The sequence below is a fragment of the Scyliorhinus torazame genome, chromosome 19, assembly GCF_047496885.1.
Source record: "Scyliorhinus torazame isolate Kashiwa2021f chromosome 19, sScyTor2.1, whole genome shotgun sequence".
In the NCBI taxonomy this organism is placed as follows: domain Eukaryota; kingdom Metazoa; phylum Chordata; class Chondrichthyes; order Carcharhiniformes; family Scyliorhinidae; genus Scyliorhinus; species Scyliorhinus torazame.
In genome coordinates this window covers 146,775,547-146,800,290 of record NC_092725.1, presented here as the reverse complement: position 1 = coordinate 146,800,290, position 24,744 = coordinate 146,775,547, and the positions used below count along the sequence as shown (strand labels likewise).

The window sequence follows — 24,744 nt, the reverse complement described above, 5'->3', positions numbered from 1 at the left end:
CTATCCGTCAGCATCATTACTATCCGTGAGCACCATTACTATCCGTGAGCACCATTACTATCCGTCAGCACCATTACTATCCGTCAGCACCATTACCATCCGTGAGCACCATTACTATCCGTCAGCATCATTACTATCCGTGAGCACCATTACTATCCGTCAGCATCATTACTATCCGTGAGCACCATTACTATCCGTGATCACCATTACTATCCGTCAGCACCATTACTATCCGTCAGCACCATTACCATCCATGAGCACCATTACCATCCGTCAGCATCATTACTATCCGTGAGCACCATTACTATCCGTCAGCACCATTACTATCCGTGAGCACCATTACTATCCGTCAGCACCATTACTATCCATGAGCAGCATTACTATCCATGAGCCCCATTACTATCCGTGAGCACCATTACTATCCGTGAGCACCATTACTATCCATGAGCAGCATTACTATCCATGAGCACCATTACTATCCGTCAGCACCATTACTATCCATGAGCCCCATTACCATCCGTGAGCACCATTACCATCCGTGAGCATTATTACTATCCGTGAGCACCATTACTATCCGTGAGCACCATTACCATCCGTCAGCACCATTACCATCCGTGAGCACCATTACTATCCGTCAGCACCATTACTATCCGTGAGCACCATTACCATCCGTGAGCACCATTACTATCCGTGAGCACCATTACTATCCATCAGCACCATTACTATCCGTGAGCACCATTACCATCCGTGAGCACCATTACCATCCGTGAGCACCATTACTATCCGTCAGCACCATTACTATCCGTGAGCAACATTACTATCCGTGAGCACCATTACTATCCATGAGCCCCATTACTATCCGTGAGCACCATTACCATCCGTGAGCACCATTACTATCCATGAGCCCCATTACTATCCGTCAGCACCATTACTATCCGTGAGCAACATTACCATCCGTGAGCACCATTACTATCCATGAGCCCCATTACTATCCGTGAGCACCATTACCATCCGTGAGCACCATTACTATCCGTCAGCACCATTACTATCCGTCAGCACCATTACCATCCGTCAGCACCATTACCATCCGTGAGCACCATTACTATCCGTCAGCACCATTACTATCCGTCAGCACCATTACTATCCATGAGCAGCATTACTATCCATGAGCCCCATTACCATCCGTGAGCACCATTACCATCCGAGAGCACCATTACTATCCGTGAGCACCATTACTATCCGTGAGCACCATTACCATCCGTGAGCACCATTACTATCCGTCAGCACCATTACTATCCGTCAGCACCATTACTATCCATGAGCAGCATTACTATCCGTGAGCACCATTACCATCCGTGAGCACCATTACTATCCGTGAGCACCATTACCATCCGTGATCACCATTACTATCCGTCAGCACCATTACTATCCGTCAGCACCATTACTATCCATGAGCAGCATTACTATCCGTGAGCACCATTACCATCCGTCAGCACCATTACCATCCGTGAGCACCATTACTATCCGTCAGCACCATTACTATCCGTCAGCACCATTACTATCCGTCAGCACCATTACTATCCGTGATCACCATTACTATCCATGAGCCCCATTACCATCCGTGAGCACCATTACCATCCGTGAGCACCATTACTATCCGTGAGCACCATTACCATCCGTCAGCACCATTACCATCCGTGAGCACCATTACTATCCGTCAGCACCATTACTATCCGTGAGCACCATTACCATCCGTGAGCACCATTACTATCCGTGAGCACCATTACTATCCGTCAGCACCATTACTATCCGTGAGCACCATTACCATCCGTGAGCACCATTACTATCCGTGAGCACCATTACTATCCGTGATCACCATTACTATCCGTGAGCACCATTACTATCCGTGAGCACCATTACTATCCGTGATCACCATTACTATCCGTCAGCACCATTACTATCCGTGATCACCATTACTATCCATCAGCACCATTACTATCCGTGAGCACCATTACTATCCGTGAGCACCATTACTATCCGTGAGCACCATTACTATCCGTCAGCACCATTACCATCCGTCAGCACCATTACTATCCGTCAGCACCATTACTATCCGTGAGCACCATTACAATCGATCAGCACCATTACTATCCGTGATCACCATTACTATCCGTCAGCACCATTACTATCCGTGAGCACCATTACTATCCGTGAGCACCATTACTATCCGTGAGCACCATTACTATCCGTCAGCACCCTTACTATCCGTGATCACCATTACTATCCGTCAGCACCATTACTCTCCGTGAGCACCATTACTATCCGTGAGCACCATTACCATCCGTCAGCACCATTACTCTCCGTGAGCACCATTACTATCCGTGAGCACCATTACTATCCGTGAGCACCATTACTATCCGTGAGCACCATTACTATCCGTCAGCACCATTACTATCCGTCAGCACCATTACTATCCGCGAGCACCATTACTATCCGTGAGCACCATTACTATCCGTCAGCACCATTACTATCCGTGATCACCATTACTATCCGTCAGCACCATTACTATCCGTGAGCACCATTACCATCCGTGAGCACCATTACCATCCGTGAGCACCATTACTATCTGTGATCACCATTACTATCCGTGATCACCATTACCATCCGTGAGCACCATTACTATCCGTCAGCACCATTACCATCCGTGAGCACCATTACTATCCGTCAGCACCATTACTATCCGTCAGCACCATTACTATCCGTGAGCACCATTACCATCCGTGAGCACCATTACTATCCGTGAGCACCATTACCATCCGTGAGCACCATTACTATCCGTGAGCACCATTACTATCCGTGAGCACCATTACTATCCGTCAGCACCATTACTATCCGTGAGCACCATTACTATCCGTGAGCACCATTACCATCCGTGAGCACCATTACTATCCGTGAGCACCATTACCATCCGTGAGCACCATTACTATCCGTGAGCACCATTACCATCCGTGAGCACCATTACCATCCGTGAGCACCATTACTATCCGTGAGCACCATTACTATCCATGAGCACCATTACCATCCGTGAGCACCATTACTATCCGTGAGCACCATTACAATCCGTGAGCACCATTACTATCCGTGAGCACCATTACTATCAGTGAGCACCATTACTATCCGTGAGCACCATTACTATCAGTGAGCACCATTACCACTGCTCAATGCCTGAAGAACCTGCTCGATCGAGGCCCCAAAAGTATCCAAATCAGGAGCCCATTACATCATCCAACAGGAGCGTAACACAGGCCTGAGAGGGCCAGTCACTGACTGAGGGTCACTGAGGGTCAGTCACTTTGACTTTCCTGCCAGTTCATGCCAGAGCTCTTGCAAGGACAAAGGGATCCTCTATGTGAAAATCCTCACTCTGTGGGGCCAGGAAGAGCAGGAATATACATCTCGGTCTTGCTCTATACTTGTCCCTTTCCTGAGTCTGTAGGTGGTCATTCGCTTTCCTTCCTGTTGGCTGTTTCTAAATGTCCAACATTGACCTCTGTCTATTCCAGGCAAGTAGCTGACTGGAGTTTAAATGGCCCAGGTGTAAAATCGGAACCTGTGGTGCATTTTGCACAGATTCTGCCCGAATTTTGCTGGGAATTAATATTGACCCCAATTGTCACCTGCTCTCCCCAGTCATTGTTTCAGGTAAAGTGTATAGTTAATAAACTATTTTTAGTTTGTTGAAAAGAATCTTCTTGCAGTAGTTGGGTCCGGCTGGGTTGCAGTCGCCACAACCTCGATCCCGGCTCTATCACAGTTTGGTATTTTGAGAATGGATAGACTGATCTTTTGAAGTAGCTTTGCAAAGAACCTGTCTCCGTGCTGTACAGTCTGTCACTGAGCCGGGACACAAACAAGGCCACCCCGCACCTACCATACCCCGCACCTTCCTCACCCAGCACCTACCTCACCCAGCACCTACCTCACCCAGCACCTACCTCACCCAGCACCTACCTCACCCAGCACCTACCTCACCCAGCACCTACCTCACCCAGCACCTACCTCACCCAGCACCTACCTCACCCAGCACCTACCTCACCCCGCACCTACCTCACCCAGCACCTACCTCACCCAGCACCTACCTCACCCAGCACCTACCTCACCCCGCACCTACCTCACCCAGCACCTACCTCACCCAGCACCTACCTCACCCAGCACCTACCTCACCCAGCACCCTTTCTCACCCAGAACCTACCTCACCCAGCACCTACCTCACCCAGCACCTACCTCACCCAGCACCTACCTCACCCCGCACCTACCTCACCCAGCACCTACCTCACCCAGCACCTACCTCACCCAGCACCTACCTCACCCAGCACCTACCTCACCCAGCACCCTATCTCACCCTCGGTTCTGTGACTTCACAGACAGTTCGGTTAATGACTCATTTAAAATCCAGGGTGATACTCAGCAAAACAGGTCAACTGTTGTCACTGACACTCCAACGAAAAGACTTGGACATTTTGAAATATTCATGTGCAGAATACAAGTTATTTTGTACTCGGGACGAGGGTGTGGGGGGGGGGGGTCCGGGGTGTGTGGGTGTGTGGGGGAGTGGGGGTGTTGTGTGTGTAGGTGTATGGGGAGGTGGGGGCCGGGGGGGGGTGGGGTGTGTGTGTGGGGAGGTGGGGGTCAGGGGGGTGGGGAGTGTGTGTGTGGGGGAGGTGAGAGTCAGGGGTGGGGTGTGTGTGTGGGGGAGGGGGGTGGGGGATGTGTTTGGGGGAGTGGGGGCGTTGTGTGTGGGGGGAGGTGGGGGTCGGGGTGTGGGGTGTGTGTGGGGGGGAGGGGGTTGGGGTGTGTGTGGGGAAGTGGGGGTCAGGGGGGTGGGGTGTGTGTGTGGGGGAGTGGGGGGGTTGTGTGTGTATAGGTGTATGGGGAGGTGGGGGTCGGGGGTGTGTGTGGGGTGTGTGTGTGGGGAGGTGGGGTCGGGGTGTGTGGTGTGGGGGGGGGAGTGGGGGGGTTGTGTGTATAGGTGTATGGGGAGATGGGGGTTGGGGGTGTGGAGGGATGGGGGGTGGGGGTCGGGGGGGATGGGGGGTTGGGTTAAGTGGGGGGATGGGGGTTGGGGTGTGTGGGGGGATGGGAGGTGGGGGTCGGGGGGTGGGGGGATGGGGGTTGGGGGTTGGGGGGGTGGGGGTCGGGGGGGTGGGGGATGGGGGGTGGAGGTCAGGGGGGATGGGGGTGGGGGTCGGGGGGTGGGGGGATGGGAGATGGGGTGGGGGTCGGGGGGGTGGGGGTTGTGGGGGGGTGGGGGGATGGGAGGTCGGGGGTGTGGGGGGGTGGGGAGGGGTTTGGGGGATGTGGAGGGATGGGGGTGGGGGTTGGGGTGTGTGGGGGATGGGGGGTGGGGGTTGGGGTGGGTGGAGGGATGGGGGGTGGGGGTTGGGGTGTGTGGGGGATGGGGGTCGGGGGGGTGGGGGGATGGGGGGGAGAGGGGATGGGGTGGGGGAGGGGGGGTGGGGGTCGGGGGATGGGGGGATGGGGGTGGGGGTCGGCAGGGTGGGGGGATGGGGGATGGGGGGTGGGGGTCGAGGGGGATGGGAGGTGGGGGCCGGGGGGGTGGGTGGATTGGGGGTGGGGGTCGGGGAGGTGGGGGGATGGGGGTTGGGGTGTGTTGGGGGATGGGGGGTGGGGGTCGGGGGGTGTGGGGGGGGTTGGGGTGTGTGGAGGGATGGGGTGGGGGTTGGGGGGTGTGGGGGGATGGGGGGTGGGGGTATGGGGGGTGGTGGTTGGGGGGTGTGGGGGGGTGGGGGTCGGGGGGTGTGGGGGTGGGGGTTGGGGTGAGTGGGGGGATGGGGTGTGTGGGTCGGGGGGTGTGGGGGTGTGTGGGTTAGGGTGTGTGGGGGGATGGGGGGTGGGTGTCGGGGGGGTTGTGGTGTGTGGGGGGATGGGGGGGTGGGGGTCGGGGGGGGATGGGGGGGTGGATTTGGGTGGTGTTATTGGACACAGTTAGTTGTCGTGTTAACAGTCAGATGTCCCTGAGTACCCGCAGAGTCCCTGCATCCTCACCCACATTCTCATTAATGTATTCCAAAATATTTACAAGATTTGAACACTCCAAATCTCATCGATAAAACAAAAATGTCTGATGGTGACATCCTGTTGTGTAAATGCTTGTTTACTGTATCTTTAATTCAGAGTTCATTGGATTTTTAATATAATTCGCAATTTATTTTTGTCAGGAATTACAATACTCGTGTGAACAATGAGATTTGCACATCCCATTGAATCAGGATCCACTGAAACTAAAGGGTGTCCCACACAATCTTCTGGGTCTCCAACCCACACCCTGGAGTTTAGAAAGACCTCCCTGGCACTGTTTTGTGACTGGGCAAGGGCAGGTTAGCAGCCCATCCCATTTTATGGCCAATGGTTATGGGTGCACAGCCGAGGCTCCATTTGCCTCCCAGGCAGTGTGTTCCAGACAGTCACCACACTCTAAAATAGGTTTTCCTCAAATCTCCCCTGAACCTCCCGCCCCTCACCTTGAACTTGTGTCCCCCTCGTAACTGACCCTTCAACTAAGGGGAACAGCTGCTCCCTATCCACCCTGTCCATGCCCCTCATAAACTTGTCCACCTCGATCAGGTCGCTCCTCAGTCTTCTCTGCTCCAGAGAAAACAACCCCAGCCTATCCACCCTCTCTTCATAACTGAAATGTTCCATCCCAGGCAACATCCTGGTGAAGCTCCTCTGCACCCCCTCCAGTGCAATCACATCCTTCCTACAATGTGGTGACCAGAATTGCACACAGTGCTCCAGCTGTGGACTCCAACATGACCACTATGGTTTTGTCATCTATGCCACGATTGATAAAGGCAAGTGCCCCATATGCCTTTTTCACCACCGTATTAACTTGCCCTTCTGCCTTCAGAGATCTATTTACAAACTCGCCAAGGTCCCTTTATTCCTCAGAACTTCCCAGTGACATGCCATTCGCTGAATACTTCCTTGTCACATTGCTCCTTCCAAAGTGTATCACTTCACACTTTTCAGGGTTAAATGCCATCTGCCCCTTTTCTGCCCATTTGACCATTCCTGTAACCCAAGACACTTAACATCACGTTAACCACCTGACCAATCTTTGTGTCATCTACAAACTTACTGATCCTACCCCCCATATAGTTATCTGTGTCATCTATATAAATGACAAATAATAGGGGGCCCAGCACAGATCCCTGTGGTACCCCACTGGTCACTGGCTTCCAGTCACTAACGCAGCCGTCTGTCATCACCCTCTGTCTCCTACAGCTCAGCCAGCTTTGAATCCACCTTATCAATTCCCTGTATCCCATTTGCATTTACCGCCTTTATAAGCCTCCCATGTGCGACCTTGTCAAATTCTTTGCTGAAATCCATGTAAACTACATCAACTGCACTACCCTCATCTACACCGCTGGTCAGATGCACAAAAATTCAATCAAATTTGTTCGGCATGCCCTCCCTCTGACAAAGCCAAGTTGACTATTCCTGATCAAACCTTGCCTCTCCAAGTGGAGATAGATTCTCTCCTTCAGAATTTTCTCCAATAGTTTCCCTTCCACTAATGTGAGACTCACTGATCTGTAGTTCTCTGGCTTATCTCTGTAACCCTTCTTAAATAATGGAACCACGTTAGCTGTTCTCCAGTCCTCTGGCACCTCTCCTGTGGCCAGAGAGGAATAGAAAATTTGGGTCAGAGCCCCTGCAATCTCCTCCCCTGCCTCCCACAGCAGCCTGGGACACAATTCATCTGGACCTGGAGACTTGTTCACTTTTAAGCCCGCCAACACCTCCAATACCTTGTCCCTCCCTATGTTAATTTTCTCAAGAACCTCACAATCTCTCTCCCTGAGTTCCATACCTATCTCCTCATTCTCTTGGGTGAAGACAGAGGTTAAGTATTCATTCAACACCCTACCAATGTCCTCTGGCTCCACCCACAGATTTCACCCTTGGTCCCAAATGGGCCCCTCACTTTCCCTGGTTATTCTCTTCCCATTGATATACTTACAGAATATCCTGGGATTTTCTCTACTTTTACCAGCCAGGTAAATTATATGATCTGCCCCCTCATTGATATAAATTGTAAATAGTTGAAGCCCCAACATTGAACCCTGTGGCACTCCACTAGTTACAAACTGAAAATGACCCATTTATCTCTCCCTATATTTATTCTCTGCTTGCTGTTCGCTAACCAACGCTGTATCCCCTAGACAATGAGCTCGTACATTCCTGAAAGGACTGAAATCAGCTGAAACTGGTAAATAATGTGGAATGTTGAAGTTTTGGGGTTGAGTTTCTGGGTGAAGTGAAATTGATGAGCAGGTTCTGATGGATGAGCAGGTTCTGATGCAGAATCACCACTCTCCCCAGAGCACATTCTCTCTCAGGCAGCGATCACACATAGAGACAAACATGGGATTCCATTTAGCAAAGCGTGGTTCAGAATAAAAAAACTTACAATCCCTAAGCTAACTGTCTCAGCCCAAAGTCTTCACACTGAAAAAGAATCTGGCATTATGAGATCTCCCTCACTTCTTTCCACACATCAGTTTATTTAACCCTTTGCTGATTTCCTGATAACTTTCACACTGAATTTTATTTTTCCAGTGTTTTGTTTTTTGAGGGATCCAATTAGTGGATCAGCATTGGCGAGAAGCATTTATTTCCATTTTCATAAACGATACTTTAACCTGCGACAGAGTTCCTACATTTGACTGGGAAGTCACAAACGGTTATGTGGGCAAAACGTTACCCTCAGCAGCATTTTTCTTCCATAAAAAAACATTGTGCAGTGATAGAGCTGTTATCCTGTTGGTGAAGCAGTCTATCATTGAAATAAGAAGCTGGATTCAGTAAAGTAAGCTCAGGATGATGGACAATGGTCTTCCGAAATCCTAAACTGAAATAACAGATTTATCCAGCTCTGCTTTTCCTCGTTTAATTCCTGTCTCTCGTCAAGGGGCTCGGATTTTGATTTTCTTTGATCTCTGATCTCTGGTTTCTTTTTGCTTGATCCCAATCTTCTTGTTCATTATTCAGTCCTTATTCATTTCACGATCTGACCTTTCTCAGGCTAGCTCTGGAGATATGGGGCGCAATTCTCCGACCACCCACCGGGTCGGAAAATCGCCGGCGGCTGGCGTGAAACCCGCCCCCGCCGTGTCCCAAGTTCTCCGCCACAAGAGATTCGGCGGGGGCGGGAATCGCGCCGCGCCGGTCGGCGGGAATTGCGCCGGTTGGCGGGCCCACCCCCGGTGATTCGCCGGCCCGCGCTTGGCCGATGTCCCGCTGCTGTCAACCCTCGCCAGCCGGCGTGGATTAGACCTCCTTTTGAACGGCGGGTCAAGGCGGCGCGGGGAGGCTCCGGGGTCCTGGGGGTGGGGGGTGATCTGGCCCCGGGGGTGCCCCCACGGTGGCCTGGCCTGCGATCGGGGCACTCTGCCGTGGGGGCACTCCTTTTCTTCCGCCTTCGCCATGGTCTTCACTATGGCGGAGGCGGAAGAGACCCCCTCCCCTGCGCTTGCGCGGGGCTGCCGTGAGCGGCCACTGATGGTCCCGCGCATGCGTCCCCCTGTGAAGTCCTTTCGGCGCCGGCTGGCGTAGCGCCAAAGGTCTTTCCCGCCAGCCGGCGGAGCGGAAACCACTCTGGCGCGGGCCGAGTCGCTCAAGGTGAGGGCTTGGCCCCTAAAGGAGAATTCCGCACGTTTGGAGCGGCCCGAAGCCGGACTGATCCGCTCCGTTTTTGGCGCCGGGTAGCGGACATCGCGCCGTTTGCGGAGAATCCCGCCCCAGGTTACCCAGGTTGTGGGCCAGGAGAGACAACCATTTAAAGCTCAGGATGCACCTGGCATTTTTTTAAACCAACTCAACTTTCTCACTTTCTCCCATATTGCAAACCCAACCTTAAAACAAGACAGAATTCTCCCAAAAAAGGTCTAAGGGCACGATTCTCCCGATAGGATACAAAGTCCCCGAGTGAGCACATTTCGCAGCATGTCTCCCGGCTCTCCCTGGCTATTCAACATGGCTCGGGTTGAATAGGGGTCCTGAACAGGGAACGAGTGGCTGAGTCCGCACATGGCCCCATTTTGTACATGGAGGAGCTCCACTCGCCGGAACTCCCCATTGTACTCCATTCACATAAATTGTAAATAGTTGAAGCCCCAATACTAAGTCCTTTGGCACTCTACTAGGTACAGGAAGCATCGCGCACAGATTGGTGCCTGGCGCAAACTCCGGGCTGGATTCTCCGCAGCCCCCGCTGAAATCGTGTTTTGCGCGGGGGCGGAGAATCGATTCTCCGCGATTTACACCGCATGGCTGGGGGGGCCATTGCCAGAGGCCTGCTCAGTCATACTCCCATCCTGACTGGCCAATTTCCCCACGGAGTGGTTCTAACCACTTATGGCTGGTCGGGGCTCTCGCGCAGCAGCTGCGGACTCAGCCCGGTGGGGGGGAGGGGGGGGGGATCCAACACCGGGGGGGGGCCTTATGGGCGGCCGGGGCAGCGATCGGGCCGGTCCGTTGCAGCAGCGCGCAGCCGATCGGGGGGGGGGGGGGTTTGTTTCTTGGTGATAGTCCGCGGTGCGGGTCTGCCATGGCGCTCGGTGCGGCCGCTGGAGGCCATCCCCGTGCGGACTCGGAACCGGAGGTTCAGGGGCCGTATCTGCAGCCAGAGCTGCGTGAGGCTCCCCGGGACCCTGCCAGCCCCCTGCAAGGTCAGTGAATAGCTCTTTATTTTTTGCAGGATACTGAGGAGTGGAACACCAGTGTTTTTACGCCGACGGGGGGACATAGTCCCATTTTTGGAGAATCCAGCTCCCCGTTTAGGGCTTCCCCGCTATTCCCCTGACATGGCGGGATTTGCACCAGGTGCAATGCAGCCGGATAATTGCCAACATGATTTTGAACAAATGATATTGATCATTCTAACACTTTGGGAGTTCCTTTGCCTATGGCAATGGGGAAATGAAAGGATTTAACACCATAAACACTGAAAAGCTACTTTAAAAACCTTTAAAGTGATATTATTAACATTGTCATGTGACCTGCAAGCCATGAACCCCAGTGAAACCAATGAGGTTGCTTGGCAATCTGAGTTAGACATTGATTTCTCAGCTTAATGTAGCATTTGATTCACTCTCCAGCCCTTCTCGTTGAACCACAGAAATTTCACTGTTATTTTATTCAGAACATTGAGCAATTTTATTATTTTTGCCTTGGAAAGAGGAATTCCATATGTGCAGCGGAATTTCATTGCGAACATTTGATGTGAAACACAAATAGAATAATAATTTGGAGCTGGAATATTTATGTAACACAAGAGAGCAGGTTATGCACCGCTGTAACAGAGAGGGCAAGACACAAAGACAAACTATGTTCCGCGGCAGTAATGTGTTCCCTAACAGTATCATACGACATTCAGACCGTGTCAAATTATAAGAGTGCAGCTTGAATTGCTTAATGTCATCTTAACTCTTGAGTTGTGTTGCACTTTGGAATACACTCAACCTCTGTTGTTCCATATGATAGATTTTCATATATGATATATATATGGGGCTGGATTATCTTTCGGCAGAACCGCCCACGGTGTAGGGGTGTCCACAATGGGCTGCCGGGGCGGAGAATTCCGCTGGCAGTGAGGGAGTGGCGCACCGCGAGACGGGACGGAGAATCCCGCTGGCAGTGAGGGAGTGGCGCACCGCGAGACGGGACGGAGAATCCCGCTGGCAGTGAGGGAGTGGCGCACCGCGAGACGGGACGGAGAATCCCGCTGGCAGTGAGGGAGTGGCGCACCGCGATACGGGACGGAGAATCCCGCTGGCAGTGAGGGAGTGGCGCACCGCGAGACGGGACGGAGAATCCCGCTGGGAGTGAGGGAGCGGCGCACCGCGAGACGGGACGGAGAATCCCGCTGGGAGTGAGGGAGCGGCGCACCGCGAGACGGGACGGAGAATCCCGCTGGCAGTGAGGGAGTGGCGCACCGCGAGACGGGACGGAGAATCCCACGGGCAGTGAGGGAGCGGCGCACCGCGAGACGGGACGGAGAATCCCGCGGGCAGTGAGGGAGTGGCGCACCGCGAGACGGGACAGAGAATCCCGCTGGGAGTGAGGGAGTGACGCACCGCGAGACGGGACGGAGAATCCCACTGGCAGTGAGGGAGTGGCGCACCGCGAGACGGGACGGAGAATCCCGCTGGCAGTGAGGGAGTGGCGCACCGCGAGACGGGACGGAGAATCCCGCGGGCAGTGAGGGAGTGGCGCACCGCGAGACGGGGCGGAGAATCCCGCGGGCAGTGAGGGAGTGGCGCACCGCGAGACGGGACGGAGAATCCCGCGGGCAGTGAGGGAGTGGCGCACCGCGAGACGGGACGGAGAATCCTGCCCCATGGTGTTTTCAGATTTATTTCCAGGAAGTGATCAGCTTTTTAAATAATACAACAGAGTATGAATTGTAATGGATGATAAATAAGAAGCACGCAAAGATTGGGTTGTACACTTCCCCCTGTTGTAACAGCCATAGATTTATAAATCCCATACACTAATGAGAATAAACACGGACAGAGTTCAGTCAGAACCTGCTGAATTTGATTTCCAGTGCAGAGAACAGTCAAATATATACTTTCACAAGAACAAAAATTCAGTTGTTTTGACAGTGGTGACAGTCGATACCATTGTTGGTCATTGTGCAGATGCTCTGAACAGTTATGTAACAGGTAAAGCAGACTATTACCTGACTCACCATACCTTGTCCTGCCTGCCGACCTGTCTGTCTTTACGGAGTTCAGGATATCTGCTCCACACTCTCCACCACCAAAGCCTGCAATCCATCACAAACTGTTTTCCCACAAACCCTGCCACAGAATCCATTGTCAGGTAAGATAGTGGGGAGTTTAGGAACTTGACCTATTGTTTTGCTGACAAGAGTTATTCAGAATAGTTTTAGTTTCATGGGGCTGAGATGTGGGGCATTAGTGACTCTAACATCAGCAGGCAGGACTGGAGGATGTGTGTGAGAAATCCTCTCACATTTCCCATAACTGCAGCATAATCTGCTTTTAAACAGCTTTCGCTTCTCTCAGTTTTTATTCATCGCTCATGAGCTTGTGTCATGAAAGGTTTTGATGTAAAAAGTTAGGTGGTAGCAGATTTAACCTGTTAACCCTTTGGTAACACAAGCTTACATTCCATTTTGAAAAGGGGCCCTTTGTATGTCTGGATCAATTTGCCTGTTCCCCCTGAGCACAGACTGTACAGAACAATTTGAGAAAGACGTAACTATCCAATATGTCATTTTCTTCCTGCTATTTGGAACTAGCTGCCTCTGCATCGATCTGAAGTTTTTTAAAAACTGGAGCAGCAAAATAGAGCACCAAGATATGACATTGAGGGTTATCAAAACTCCCTCAAGTCCCTCGAGTTCACTGAGAGCTTAGCATCAGCTATCCAGCTGCAGCTGGTTAGGTGGGCACCAGGGGCCAGGTGGGCACCAGCGGCCAGGTGGGCACCAGCGGCCAGGTGGGCACCAGGGGCCCAGCACTTCCCAGTGACAAGACGGAATCTCGGTGGTTACAGCGTCTGCGAGAGAATCTGTATCCAAGATAATCCCACTCCACTTCTGCCGTTGACAAGAAAGTATTGTGCCTTTGCTGTACCACTCTCTGCTGTGGCTAAGAGGAGGATTTGCCTTGTGGACACGGCATTGCAGTGCTGGTACTGATCTATTGCATAAAGCAGGTTAGAAATAGAGAAGGGAAAAAACCCTTAAAGTAATGTACTTGCAAAAACTTACCCAAATAATGAGAAAGGAATTGTTCCTGTTTTGAGATGGAAAAGGGCGAGAAGAATTGTCATTCATCACAATGACTTTGTCACCAGTTCAAATACAATGTGCGGTAATCTTTCTAAGAAGGTTTTACATTACTGAAGATCCCTCAATGTGGTACCGTCCTTGTCAACAGGAGAGATAAAAATTCCTCTGATCAATAGCAGACAAACGAGTTCAAATTCTAATTTGGGTGTAGGGTGGTGTGGGAAAAAACACCTTCTAACACCTCACGTTAAAGAATCGTCCCATTTCCATTTCTCAGCTCGATCTGGGAAGAATGGCACAAGAAGCAGAGGGCGGGGGGCTGACGTTGCTTGGAAACCAAAGGACCAATCACCAGTATGATAGGGGAGAGGTGGGTGCCAGGCTGATTGTCTTGCTGAGAGAGGAAGGACAAGGTTTCCTCGTTGGTTCAGGGGAGGCACACTGGGGCACAGAAAACCTTAAGAAAATGTCAAAAGTGGTCAACGATGCGCAGGTCTTCTGAAGTCAGGAGTTAAAATGGTGTCCTGGCGCTAATAATATCATCAGGCCGTGACATTCTCATTTAAATTTGGCTCCTACTCTTCCAGATTAAGTTAAGATGTTGGGGGTCAGGAAGGGAGCATTAATCCCCCTTCCACATTGCCTGCATATTTTACACTGGACACACGGGATCCGAGTGTGTTGTGCGGTATTTTCTAATCACTTCCAGGCACACGAGACCCACCATTCATGTCACTGTCCATGTAAATGACCTGACCTCTTGGAGATGCACATTTTCAGGTGATTCATCCATTTACATTTATAGCATTTATAACTTACATTTCTATAAATAATAAGAACAGCTTGCATTTATATAAAGCCTTTAGTATAGAAAGAAAATCTCAAGGAGTTTTAAAGAAATCTGGGTTCCTGAATTTTATTTCATTCATTCAATGGTTATCACTGGGAAAGTTGGCTTTGATGTCCATCCCAAGTCACCCTGAGTGTGTGGAGATCAGCCTTCTTCTGAAACCACGCTCATGCTTATGGTAATGGCATTCCCACAATAACACTAATTGGGCAGTTCCAGGATTTTGACCCAGTGGCAATGAAGGAATAGTGATGTCTGGACAAATGAAGGCGGGTATATGACTTGAAAGCGATGGATCTGCGCCTGCTCTGCTCGAGAGGAAATCGCAGATTTGAGATGTGTTGCTGATGGTGTTTGGCGGGTTGCTGTGGTGTATCCTGTAGATGGGGGACACGGCAGCCATGGTGTGACTGTCAGTGGAGGGGGGGTGGATATTGAAACTTAAAATGTGAGGAGGGACTGTTAATAGGAATAGTATAACACACAAAGGTCCATGATTCTACCTGAGCCACAAAGTAAAACCATCAGAGTGTTTCTCATCATAAGACCATAAGACATAGGATTAGAATTAGGCCACTCGGCCCATCGAGTCTGCTCCGCCATTCAATCATGGCTGATATTTTCTCATCCCCATTCTCCTGCCTTCTCCCCATAAGCCTTGATCCCCTTATTAATCAAGAACCAATCTATCTCTGTCTTAAAGACACTCAGCGATTTGGCCTCCACAGAGACTAGGTTGATAAATTTGTGTCTTTTGCAATTCTAAATGAATGATGGGAATAACCTTCTTGTGCTTTGCTCCATCCTATATATGTACATTTTCATTTGCTCAGTGCTGTAAGTTCAGCTGGTAATAGAGAAGGGAAATAGAATGTTGGCTTTCATTTCAAAGGGAATGGAGTATAAAAATAGGGAAGTCTATACAAGACACGAGTTAGACCACAGCTGGAACACTGTGAACAGCTTTGGTTCCCTTTTCTCAGGAAAGATATACCGGCATTGGAGGCAGCCCGGAAAGGTTCACTGGGTTAATCCTCGATATGGAGGGATTTTCTTATGAGGAAAGGGTGAGTAGGTTGGGTCTGTACTCATTGGAGTTTAGAAGAATGAGACCTTATTGAGACATATCAGATTCTCAGGGGTTTGACCGGGTCAATGCTGAGAGGATGTTTCCTCTTGTGGGAGAGTCTAGGACCAGAGGGCAGAATCTCAGAGTGAGGGATTGGCCATTTAAGATAGAATGAGGAAGAATATCTTCTCTCAATACAGGAGGGAGATAGAGAACCTAGTGGGGTGGTGCAGCGACAACAATCTCTCCCTCAATGCCAGCAAAACTGAAGAGCTGGTCATTGACTTCAGGAAGCAAAGTACTGTACACACCCCTGTCAGCATCAACGGGGCCGAGGTGGAGATGGTTAGCAGTTTCAAATTCCGAGGGGTGCACATCACCAAAAATCTGTCCTGGTCCACCCACGTCGACGCTACCACCAAGAAAGCACAACAGCGCCTATACTTCCTCAAGAAACTAAGGAAATTTGGCATGTCCACATTAATTCTTACCAACTTTTACAGATGCACCATAGAAAGCATCCTATCGGGCTGCATCACAGCCTGGTACGGCAACTGCTCGGCCCAGGACCGCAAGAAACTTCAGAGTCGTGAACACCGCCCAGTCCATCACACGAACCTGCCTCCATCCATTGACTCCATCTACACCTCCCGCTGCCTGGGGAAAACGGGCAGCATAATCAAAGACCCCTCCCACCCGGCTTACTCACTCTTCCAACTTCTTCCATCGGGCAGGAGGTACAGAAGTCTGAGAACACGCACAAACAGACTCAAAAATAGCTTCTTCCCTACTGTTACCAGACTCCTAAATGACCCTCTTATGGACTGACCTCATTAACACTACACCCTGTAGGCTTCATCCGATGCCAGTGCTTATGTAGTTACATTGCATATGTTGTGTTGCCCTGTTATGTATTTTCTTTTATTTCCTTTTCATGTACGTAATGATTTGTTGAGCTGTTCGCAGAAAATTACTTTTCACTGTACCTCGGTACACGTGACAATAAACAAATCCACCCATCCATCTCAGAGGGTAGTGAATCTGTGGAATTCTTCACCGCAGAGAGTTAGAGGCTGGGTCATTAAGTGTGTTCAAGGCTGAGAGAGACAGATATTTAATCAGTCAGGAAATTGAGGGTTATGGGGATAAGAGTTGAGTTGAGAATTATATCAGATCAGTCATGAGCTCATTAAATGGTGGAGCAGACTCGATGGGTTGAATGGCCTATTTGTGCTCCTACGTCGTATGGGCTTGTGATAGGGCTGGTGAGATTTAAAAACCCATTAAAAATATATCCAATGTTTTGCAGCAGTTATTGGGACATTTACACATGGAGTCACTGGGAAAAGGAATGTGTGCAGGTTTCCGTTCAGTTCCCATTCTCAGATTTTGTCTTTGGTGTGAAAAATTAAATGCAGGACAGCTTCTTCCCCACAGGCAGAAAGAGAGACCAAAAATCCACGATAGAAGTCTGGGCTGCTCTAAGGTCCAGAATTAATGGAAGCTGTGAGCAGCTCTTTCTGAGATTTATCAGTTCTGTAACAAGACGAATCCAAACAGGATGAGAAAGAAGATACTGCAATTTAATATTTTTAAAATATTTAATTTCCTTGATCACTGGACCAGAAAGAAAAATTTGAATTCATTCAGTGAATTTATTCAGTGCTTTACCATATCCTCAGAACCAGTGACACACATCGAAGGTGGAATCACTTTGTAAACTCAAATACCTGTCAGTATGCAAACAGCAAGATCCTAGAAACTGCAAATGAAATGAATTGTCAGTTAATACTGTTCAAGGAAGGGATGCTGATCAGATATCAAGAGAATTCCCTGCAGTTCTTCAAATAGAACCAAAGATCTGTAACATCTGCCTCACCACCAACAGACAGACTAACCAATCATCTTGCTGCATTTCAAACAACAAAGAGGAGATTTGGCGATCTGAACTTTCTTATATTATTTCATTGTCAGAATCACTTTTGTGTTTTGAAAGATAAGTAGCTCTTAACCCTGCGGCTGGTTCTTCTGAACTTCAGGAACATGCGAACTGTTTGTTCTTTCGACTGAATCTAAATTTCAATGCCCATCTCATCCTCTCTCTGCCCTTCAACAGTCTGTTGATATTTACTAAATTTGGGTTTGGATCCTCCTGTTATTGATTTAAATATCTTAGCCTTTCCTCATCTGTTTCAAACCAATTAAAATGTCTCCAGTGAATATTAGATAGTTGGATTGCTAACCTGACAGGAGAGTGGTAATGAAGGGTTTGAGAAAAATACCAATTTTAAATGTTTTAAACTGCTACAGTATGTCGCACAATGCTGCCTCTGACTAGTTAATTCTTCACTAAATTACATTTGCTTACTCCAAAGCTTTTAATTCTACACAGAATAGAAAAGAGGTTTATAATTACATTGTCGACATGAAGCCATTGAGCCAATTAGAGAAATTGCTTGTATGTTCAGCATAATTGTTGCAGAACATTCCGATCTATAGAGTTCCAATGTGCAAGCGAGGAAGTCCTTTAACCCTTAAACCATGTTAAAGAGAAATTTTCTCTGTTTGGTATCTATCAAACAGCTATAGAGTGACAGGTTTTAAACAAAAGTATTAACTTTGAATGTTACATATTAAGCTGACACGCAAAATCTCTCAACACATTATCAGGTAAGGAAAAGTAAAGTTAACCTTTTCGCTTAAAGTGTAAGATCAGCCTGTTCAGGAATCACTGTACGTTTCACTGTGGTACACTCAGATCTCCCTGGGATTAAATGGTTAACATTCTATAACAGTTACAATTCCTCTTCAAGGCTGGGTATGAAAAAGAAACAGCAAGATAGGTAAAATATAATAACAAAAAAGAGAAAAGTAATAAAGGACAAAAGTTAAGTTGAGCTGGACAACAGAAAGCTATTATGGGATGTTAGCGCTATTCTGAGGTGATGGTTTAAAAACATAATCTCTCTCGTTAGAATTAGATTTTGCTAAAATCACCCTCAGTGTAATTGCTCTCCACTCCAAAACTCACCGTCACATTACCCCCGCAATAAATAAGAGATGCTCCTTACCTATGTCAGAGTTACAGAAAGCGTCCTGAGGGTGGTTTGGCATACAAGTACAGGCCTCCGATACCTCACTCAGCTGCATACTGCTCAAAGCCAGCAGCAGGCTCAGAGCTGCTGTGGTAGAAAATACCATTCTCTCAGAAAAGCTCTTTTCACTGAGAATGAGATGCTTTGATAAATGAAGAGTTTGAGGAACCAAACAGGAATAAGGAAAACTATTTATACTATTTTGTTGTTTGTGGGAATATTTTAGAGATGTCAGTTCTGTCTCCTCTTTCCCTCTGTCTCTCCTCTGCTGAATGACAGAATTTAACTACCTACCATAACAGCTCTGCCTACCCCCTCGATGTAACAGCCAATTAACAAGTAGCAGATGGCTGTGATGTCAAAAATGGAGAAGGAATTTATAATGATCCAGAATAAACAACTGCCTTGTTGGGAAGGAAGGAGGAAAAGAAAATAATTATCCAGTTTGAAAGAAAGGGAGAGAGATCTGCAGGAAGCCAGGTCAAGTACCAGAGAAGAACGTATTAAATGTAAAAATAAATGGTGAATGAATAAAACAGAAAAACTCTGGTATTGAAAGCAGCCCGAACATTGTTATTCCATCTATCACACCAAGCCGCCCACATCGCCCCCCCCCCCCCCCCCAATTTCTCTTTAGTTCAGTGAATTGTGATTAACCTGAGGAATTTGGGACATCACTGTGTACATGACAAAGAGGAAGAGGAGTGAGAGGGTGGGAAAGTAGGTGGGAGCATTCATTCCTCTTTAACTCTGTGTCGCCCAGCAAGTTAACAATGATCAGAAAGAATGAGACTCAATATTTGCGAATGAGGAGTGGATAATGATTAATCCTGCAGAGACATCTCAGAAAGCAAAGTGTGAGAGTGCGTTAAGTGGAACTTTCTTAGCCTGTTTGGTGGGGAAGTAAAGCGCTTGCTGGGATGAAGGTGGTGTGCACAGGATTCTTGAGGTTAATACATTTCAACAGTCTGTTTCCCACTGCTGTGTCCACAGTCTGCAGATTCTGTTCATGCCATGTGACAAAGTTCCCTCAGCCCAGTTTTCTCCACAGTTGATTGAATGTAATAAACCAACACCCAGCAGTAACAAACTGAAAACAAACCAACAGGAATATCACAGAAATCACCAATGCTGATGTTTTGGAATGTTGCCTACTTTAAACTCAATTATTGTGTTCCCACATTCAGTTTTGCAAATATGTAATGTTTCAAACATATGCATGTTAGAATGGAAGTATTATATTTATCCAATACTTTTATTTTACTTTCTTTGCTAGTTGTTTGGCCAGGGTAATACGCAGGGAGAGTCAAGGCCAGATATGATTGAAGTAGGGTTAACAGGAGGGGGCTAGCTGGACTGGGAACCCAGAGGCAAGTCATACATTCTGCCCGTATTTGTAAGTTTGCATTACAAGCTGACATCTGCATTTGTTACGGAAAAGCAAAGACTAACTCATTATTCTGCATTTACATCCTTCTGCCAAGGCTATTTTTCACTGTCTGTACAGAGCTGGTGTTTTGCTGTCTGTACAGAGCTGGTATTTCACCGACTCCACAGAGCTGGGACGAAATTCTCCCCAAACGGCGCGATGTCCGCCGACTGGCGCCCAAAACTGCACCAATCAGACGGGCATCGCGCCGCCCCAAAGGTGCGGAATGCTCCGCATCTTTGGGGGCCGAGCCCCAACATTGAGGGGCTAGGCCCACGCCGGAGGGATTTCCGCCCCGCCAGCTGGCGGAAACGGCCTTTGTTGCCCCGCCAGCTGGCGCGGAAATGACATGTCGGGGCGGCGCATGCGCGGGAGCGTTAGCGGCCGCTGACAGTTTCCCGCGCATGCGCAGTGGGGAGAGTCTCTTCCGCCTCCGCCATGGTGGAGACCGTGGCGGAGGCGGAAGGGAAAGAGTGCCCCCACGGCACAGGCCCGCCCGCGGATCGGTGGGCCCCGATCGTGGGCCAGGCCACCGTGGGGGCATCCCCCGGGGTCAGATTGCCCCGCGCCTCCCCCAGGACCCCGGAGCCCGCCCACGCCGCCTTGTCCCGCCGGTAAATAGGTACTCTAATTTATGTCGGCGGGACAGGCAATTTATCGGCGGGACTTCGGCCCATCCGGGCCGGAGAATCCAGCAGGGGGCCCGCCAACTGGCGCGGCCCGATTCCCGCCTCCGCCGAATATCCGGTACCGGAGACTTCGGCAACCAGCGGGGGCGGGATTCACGGCGGCCAACGGCCATTCTCCGACCCGCTGGGGGGTCGGAGAATGACGCCCCTGGTGTTTCACTGTCTGTACAGAGCGGGTGTTTCACTGTCTGTACAGAGCTGGTGTCTCACTGTCTCTGTCGTGTTGGGTGTTCCGATACACAAACGAACCAACACGGGTGTAGATGGTACAACTCTGTTTTATTATTCTGTACAATAATAACTATTAACTTCTGGCTGTGGTTCGTACTTCACCAGCTAACCTGTGGACCCAGCCCTAGCACTATCTTAGTGAGGCACTCAGCACATGGTGTATGTCTGAGTGGCGCGCTGTGAGCTCTCTGCTCTGAGCTATCTCCTGTTAGAATGAGCGGGAACTGTGGTGTTCCCTGTTTTATAGTGCGTGTGCTCTCACTGGTGATTGGCTGTTATGTTGTGTGTGTGTTGGTTGTCCAACTACCTGTCCATCAGTGTGTGTGTGATTGCACCATAGAGTATCATAGAATTTACAGTGCAGAAGGAGGCCATTCGGCCAATCGAGTCTGCACCGGCTCCTGGAAAGAGCATCCTACCTAAGGTTAACACCTCCACCCTATCCCCATAACCCCATAACCCAGTAACCCCACCCAACACTAAGGGCAATTTTGAACACTAAGGGCAATTGATCATGGCCAATCCACCTAACCTGCACATCTTTGGACTGTGGGAGGAAACCGGAGCACCCGGAGGAAACCCACGCACACACGGGGAGGACGTGCAGACTCCGCACAGACAGTGACCCAAGCCGGAATCGAACCTGGGACCCTGGAGCTGTGAAGCAATTGTGCTATCCACAATGCTACCGTGCTGCCTGATATGTTAATATGGATATCATGACATCCCCCCTTTTCACAAGGATATGTGCCTACATGGTAATAAATATTGGTGTGTACTGAGTGCGGCGAGTGTGTGTGTGCAATATTTACAACATGTACATGAGGCTAAACTATTTACATAGGAAGGTGTCAGGTGCAACAGAGCAACGAGGTTGTACCACGAATAAAACAAGTGCAATCATCAAATATCGAAAGAGAACTCCTGGAACGACAAGAAAGAAAGACGTTAACATTATTGCAAAACAAATCAGTGAGTCCAGTGTGCAAACAGGCTCATAAGTCCAGTCTATTAGGTGGGTGACGAATTCGGGTTGACCGCCTCAAGGGTGGGTCAGGATCCACCGGCTGAGGAATGAGCCTGGCCACGGGCGAGAGAGGAATAGGCAGAGTGGCAGGAAGCTCCACGAAGTCGACATCAGGGACAACAGGAAGGCGTGGCACCGTCGCATGATCACGTAGCGAGCGCGGAAGCAGCCGAAGGGCCCGTCGATTACGCCGGCGAATGGAGCCATCAGGCATGCGAACCAGGAACGAGCGGGGAGCCACGCGGCGGAGAACCTCGGCGGTTGCCGACAAGCCATCCTCCGGTAGGTGTATGCGGACGTTGTCTCCAGGCACCAGGGCTGGAAGATCAGTTGCCCAAGCGTCATGTGCCACCCTCTGCTGAGCACGCTGCTGTCGCATCCTTTGCAGTACTGGAGCATGGTCGGGTTTAGGAACATGAATGGACGGCACAGTGGTCCTGAGGGCGCGACCCATCAACAGCTGGGCTGGCGAGAGGCCCTGGACAGTGGGGCCGAGCGATAGGCCAGCAGGGCTAAGCAGAAGTCAGATCCGGTATCAGCAGCCTTGCAGAGGAGCCGCTTCACAATGTGGACGCCCTTTTCCGCCTTGCCATTCGACTGGGGATGCAGAGGGCTGGACGTCACGTGTGTGAAGCCGTATGAAGCGGCAAAAGAAGACCATTCTTGGCTCACAAAACAGGGCCGGTTGTCAGACATGATGGTGAGCAGAATGCCATGGCGAGCGAAGGTGTCTTTGCATGCCCGGATGACAGCTGATGACGTCGTGTCGTGCAGGCGTATGACCTCCGGATAATTGTAAAAATAGTCAATTATAATGACGTAGTCCCTGCCGAGCGCATGAAAAAGGTCCACACCCACCTTCGCCCAGGGGGACGTGACCAACTCATGGGGCTGAAGCGTCTCAGGGGGTTGCGCCGGCTGAAACCTTTGGCAGGTGGGGCAGTTGAGCACCATGTTGGCGATGTCGTCGCTGATGCCCGGCCAGTACACAGCCTCTCGGGCCCTCCGCCTGCACTTCTCAACCCCGAGATGGCCTTCGTGCAGTTGTTCGAGGACAAGCCGGTGCATGTTGTGTGGAATCACAATCCGGTCCAACTTTAGAAGGACACCATCAATGACGGCCAAGTCGTCCCGGACATTGTAGAATTGTGGACACTGCCCCTTGAGCCACCCTTCCGTCATGTGGCGCATCACACGTTGTAGAAGGGGGTCAGCCGCAGTTTCACGGCGAATGTGGGCCAGACGTGCATCAGTGGCCGGCAGATTGGCCGATGTGAAGGCTACTTGTGCGTCGACCTGACAAACGAACCCCTCCGATTCGGGCGGTGTGCTCACTGCTCTGGACAGGGCATCCGCGATGATGAGGTCCTTTCCTGGGGTGTAGACAAGTTGGAAGTCGTACCTCCGGAGCTTGAGCAGAATGCGCTGGAGGCGAGGGGTCATCTGGTTGAGGTCCTTCTGAATGATGCCGACCAGGGGGCGATGGTCGGTCTCCACAGTGAACTGCGGAAGACCATACACATAGTCGTGGAATTTGTCGATTCCGGTTAACAAACCCAGGCACTCCTCCTCAATCTGCGCATAGCGCTGTTCTGTGGGGGTCATGGCCCGCGAGGCAGAGGAGACCGGAGCCCATGATGCAGTGTCTTCCCATTACAGGAGTACCGCCCCAATGCCGGACTGGCTGGCATCAGTCAAGATCTTTGTGTCCGGAGTAGTGTCGAAGAACGCCAATACCGGGGCGGTGGTGAGCTTGATCTTGAGCTCCTCCCATTCCTTCTGGTGTGCGGGCAGCCACTGGAACTCCGTTGTCTTCTTAACCAGGTTGTGTGCGAGGCCAGGTTGGGAATAAACTTCCCCAGGAAGTTGACCATCCCGAGAAAGCGTAGCATTGCCTTCTTGTCTGCCGGCTGCGGCATGGCTGCAATAGCTGTCACTTTGTCGGCATCCGGCCGCACCCCTGACCGGGATATGTGGCCCCCAGAAACTTTAGCTCAGTTTGGCCAAAAGAGCACTTGGCTCGGTTGAGGCGCAGGCCGTGATCTCGTGTCCGTGCAAAGCTACGCTGGAGACGACTGATGTGCTCCTGTGGTGTGGTGGACCAGATGATGACGTCGTCAACATAGACGTGCACCCTTCGATGCCCTCCATCATCTGTTCCATGATGCGATGAAACACCTCGGATGCCGAGATGTTGCCAAACGGCATCCTATTGTAGCAGTATCTGCCAAAGGGAGTGTTGAAGGTGCACAGCTTCCTGCTGGACTGATCCAGTTGAATCTGCCAAAAACCCTTTGAGGCATCACGCTTTGTGACGATTTTAGCCCGGGCCATTTCGCTCGTGATCTCTTCCCGTTTGGGTATGGGGTAGTGTTCCCTCATGATGTTATTGTTCAGGTCTTTCGGGTCGATGCAGATCCGGAGCTCGCCGGAGGGCTTCTTGACGCACACCATGGAGCTGACCCATGGCGTTGGCTCCGTGACCCGGGAAAGCGCTCC

The 24,744-nt window shown here is 50.3% G+C and overlaps 2 protein-coding genes across 3 annotated transcripts in view; one reads left to right on the top strand and one right to left on the bottom strand.

Annotated features, from left to right (window-relative positions):
* The window catches only part of LOC140396595 (metalloproteinase inhibitor 3), a 90,074-nt gene extending 70,931 nt beyond the window's left edge, over nucleotides 1-19,143 (bottom strand). Inside the window, exon 1 of the mRNA XM_072485393.1 lies at nucleotides 18,846-19,143. Coding sequence (XP_072341494.1) covers nucleotides 18,846-18,975 — 130 coding nt within the window. The 5' untranslated portion in view covers nucleotides 18,976-19,143. The remainder of the gene's footprint in view (nucleotides 1-18,845) is intronic.
* Nucleotides 1-24,744, top strand: part of LOC140396596 (synapsin-3-like) — a 749,989-nt gene that overhangs the window by 420,838 nt on the left and 304,407 nt on the right. The gene's annotated exons all lie outside the window — the stretch shown is intronic.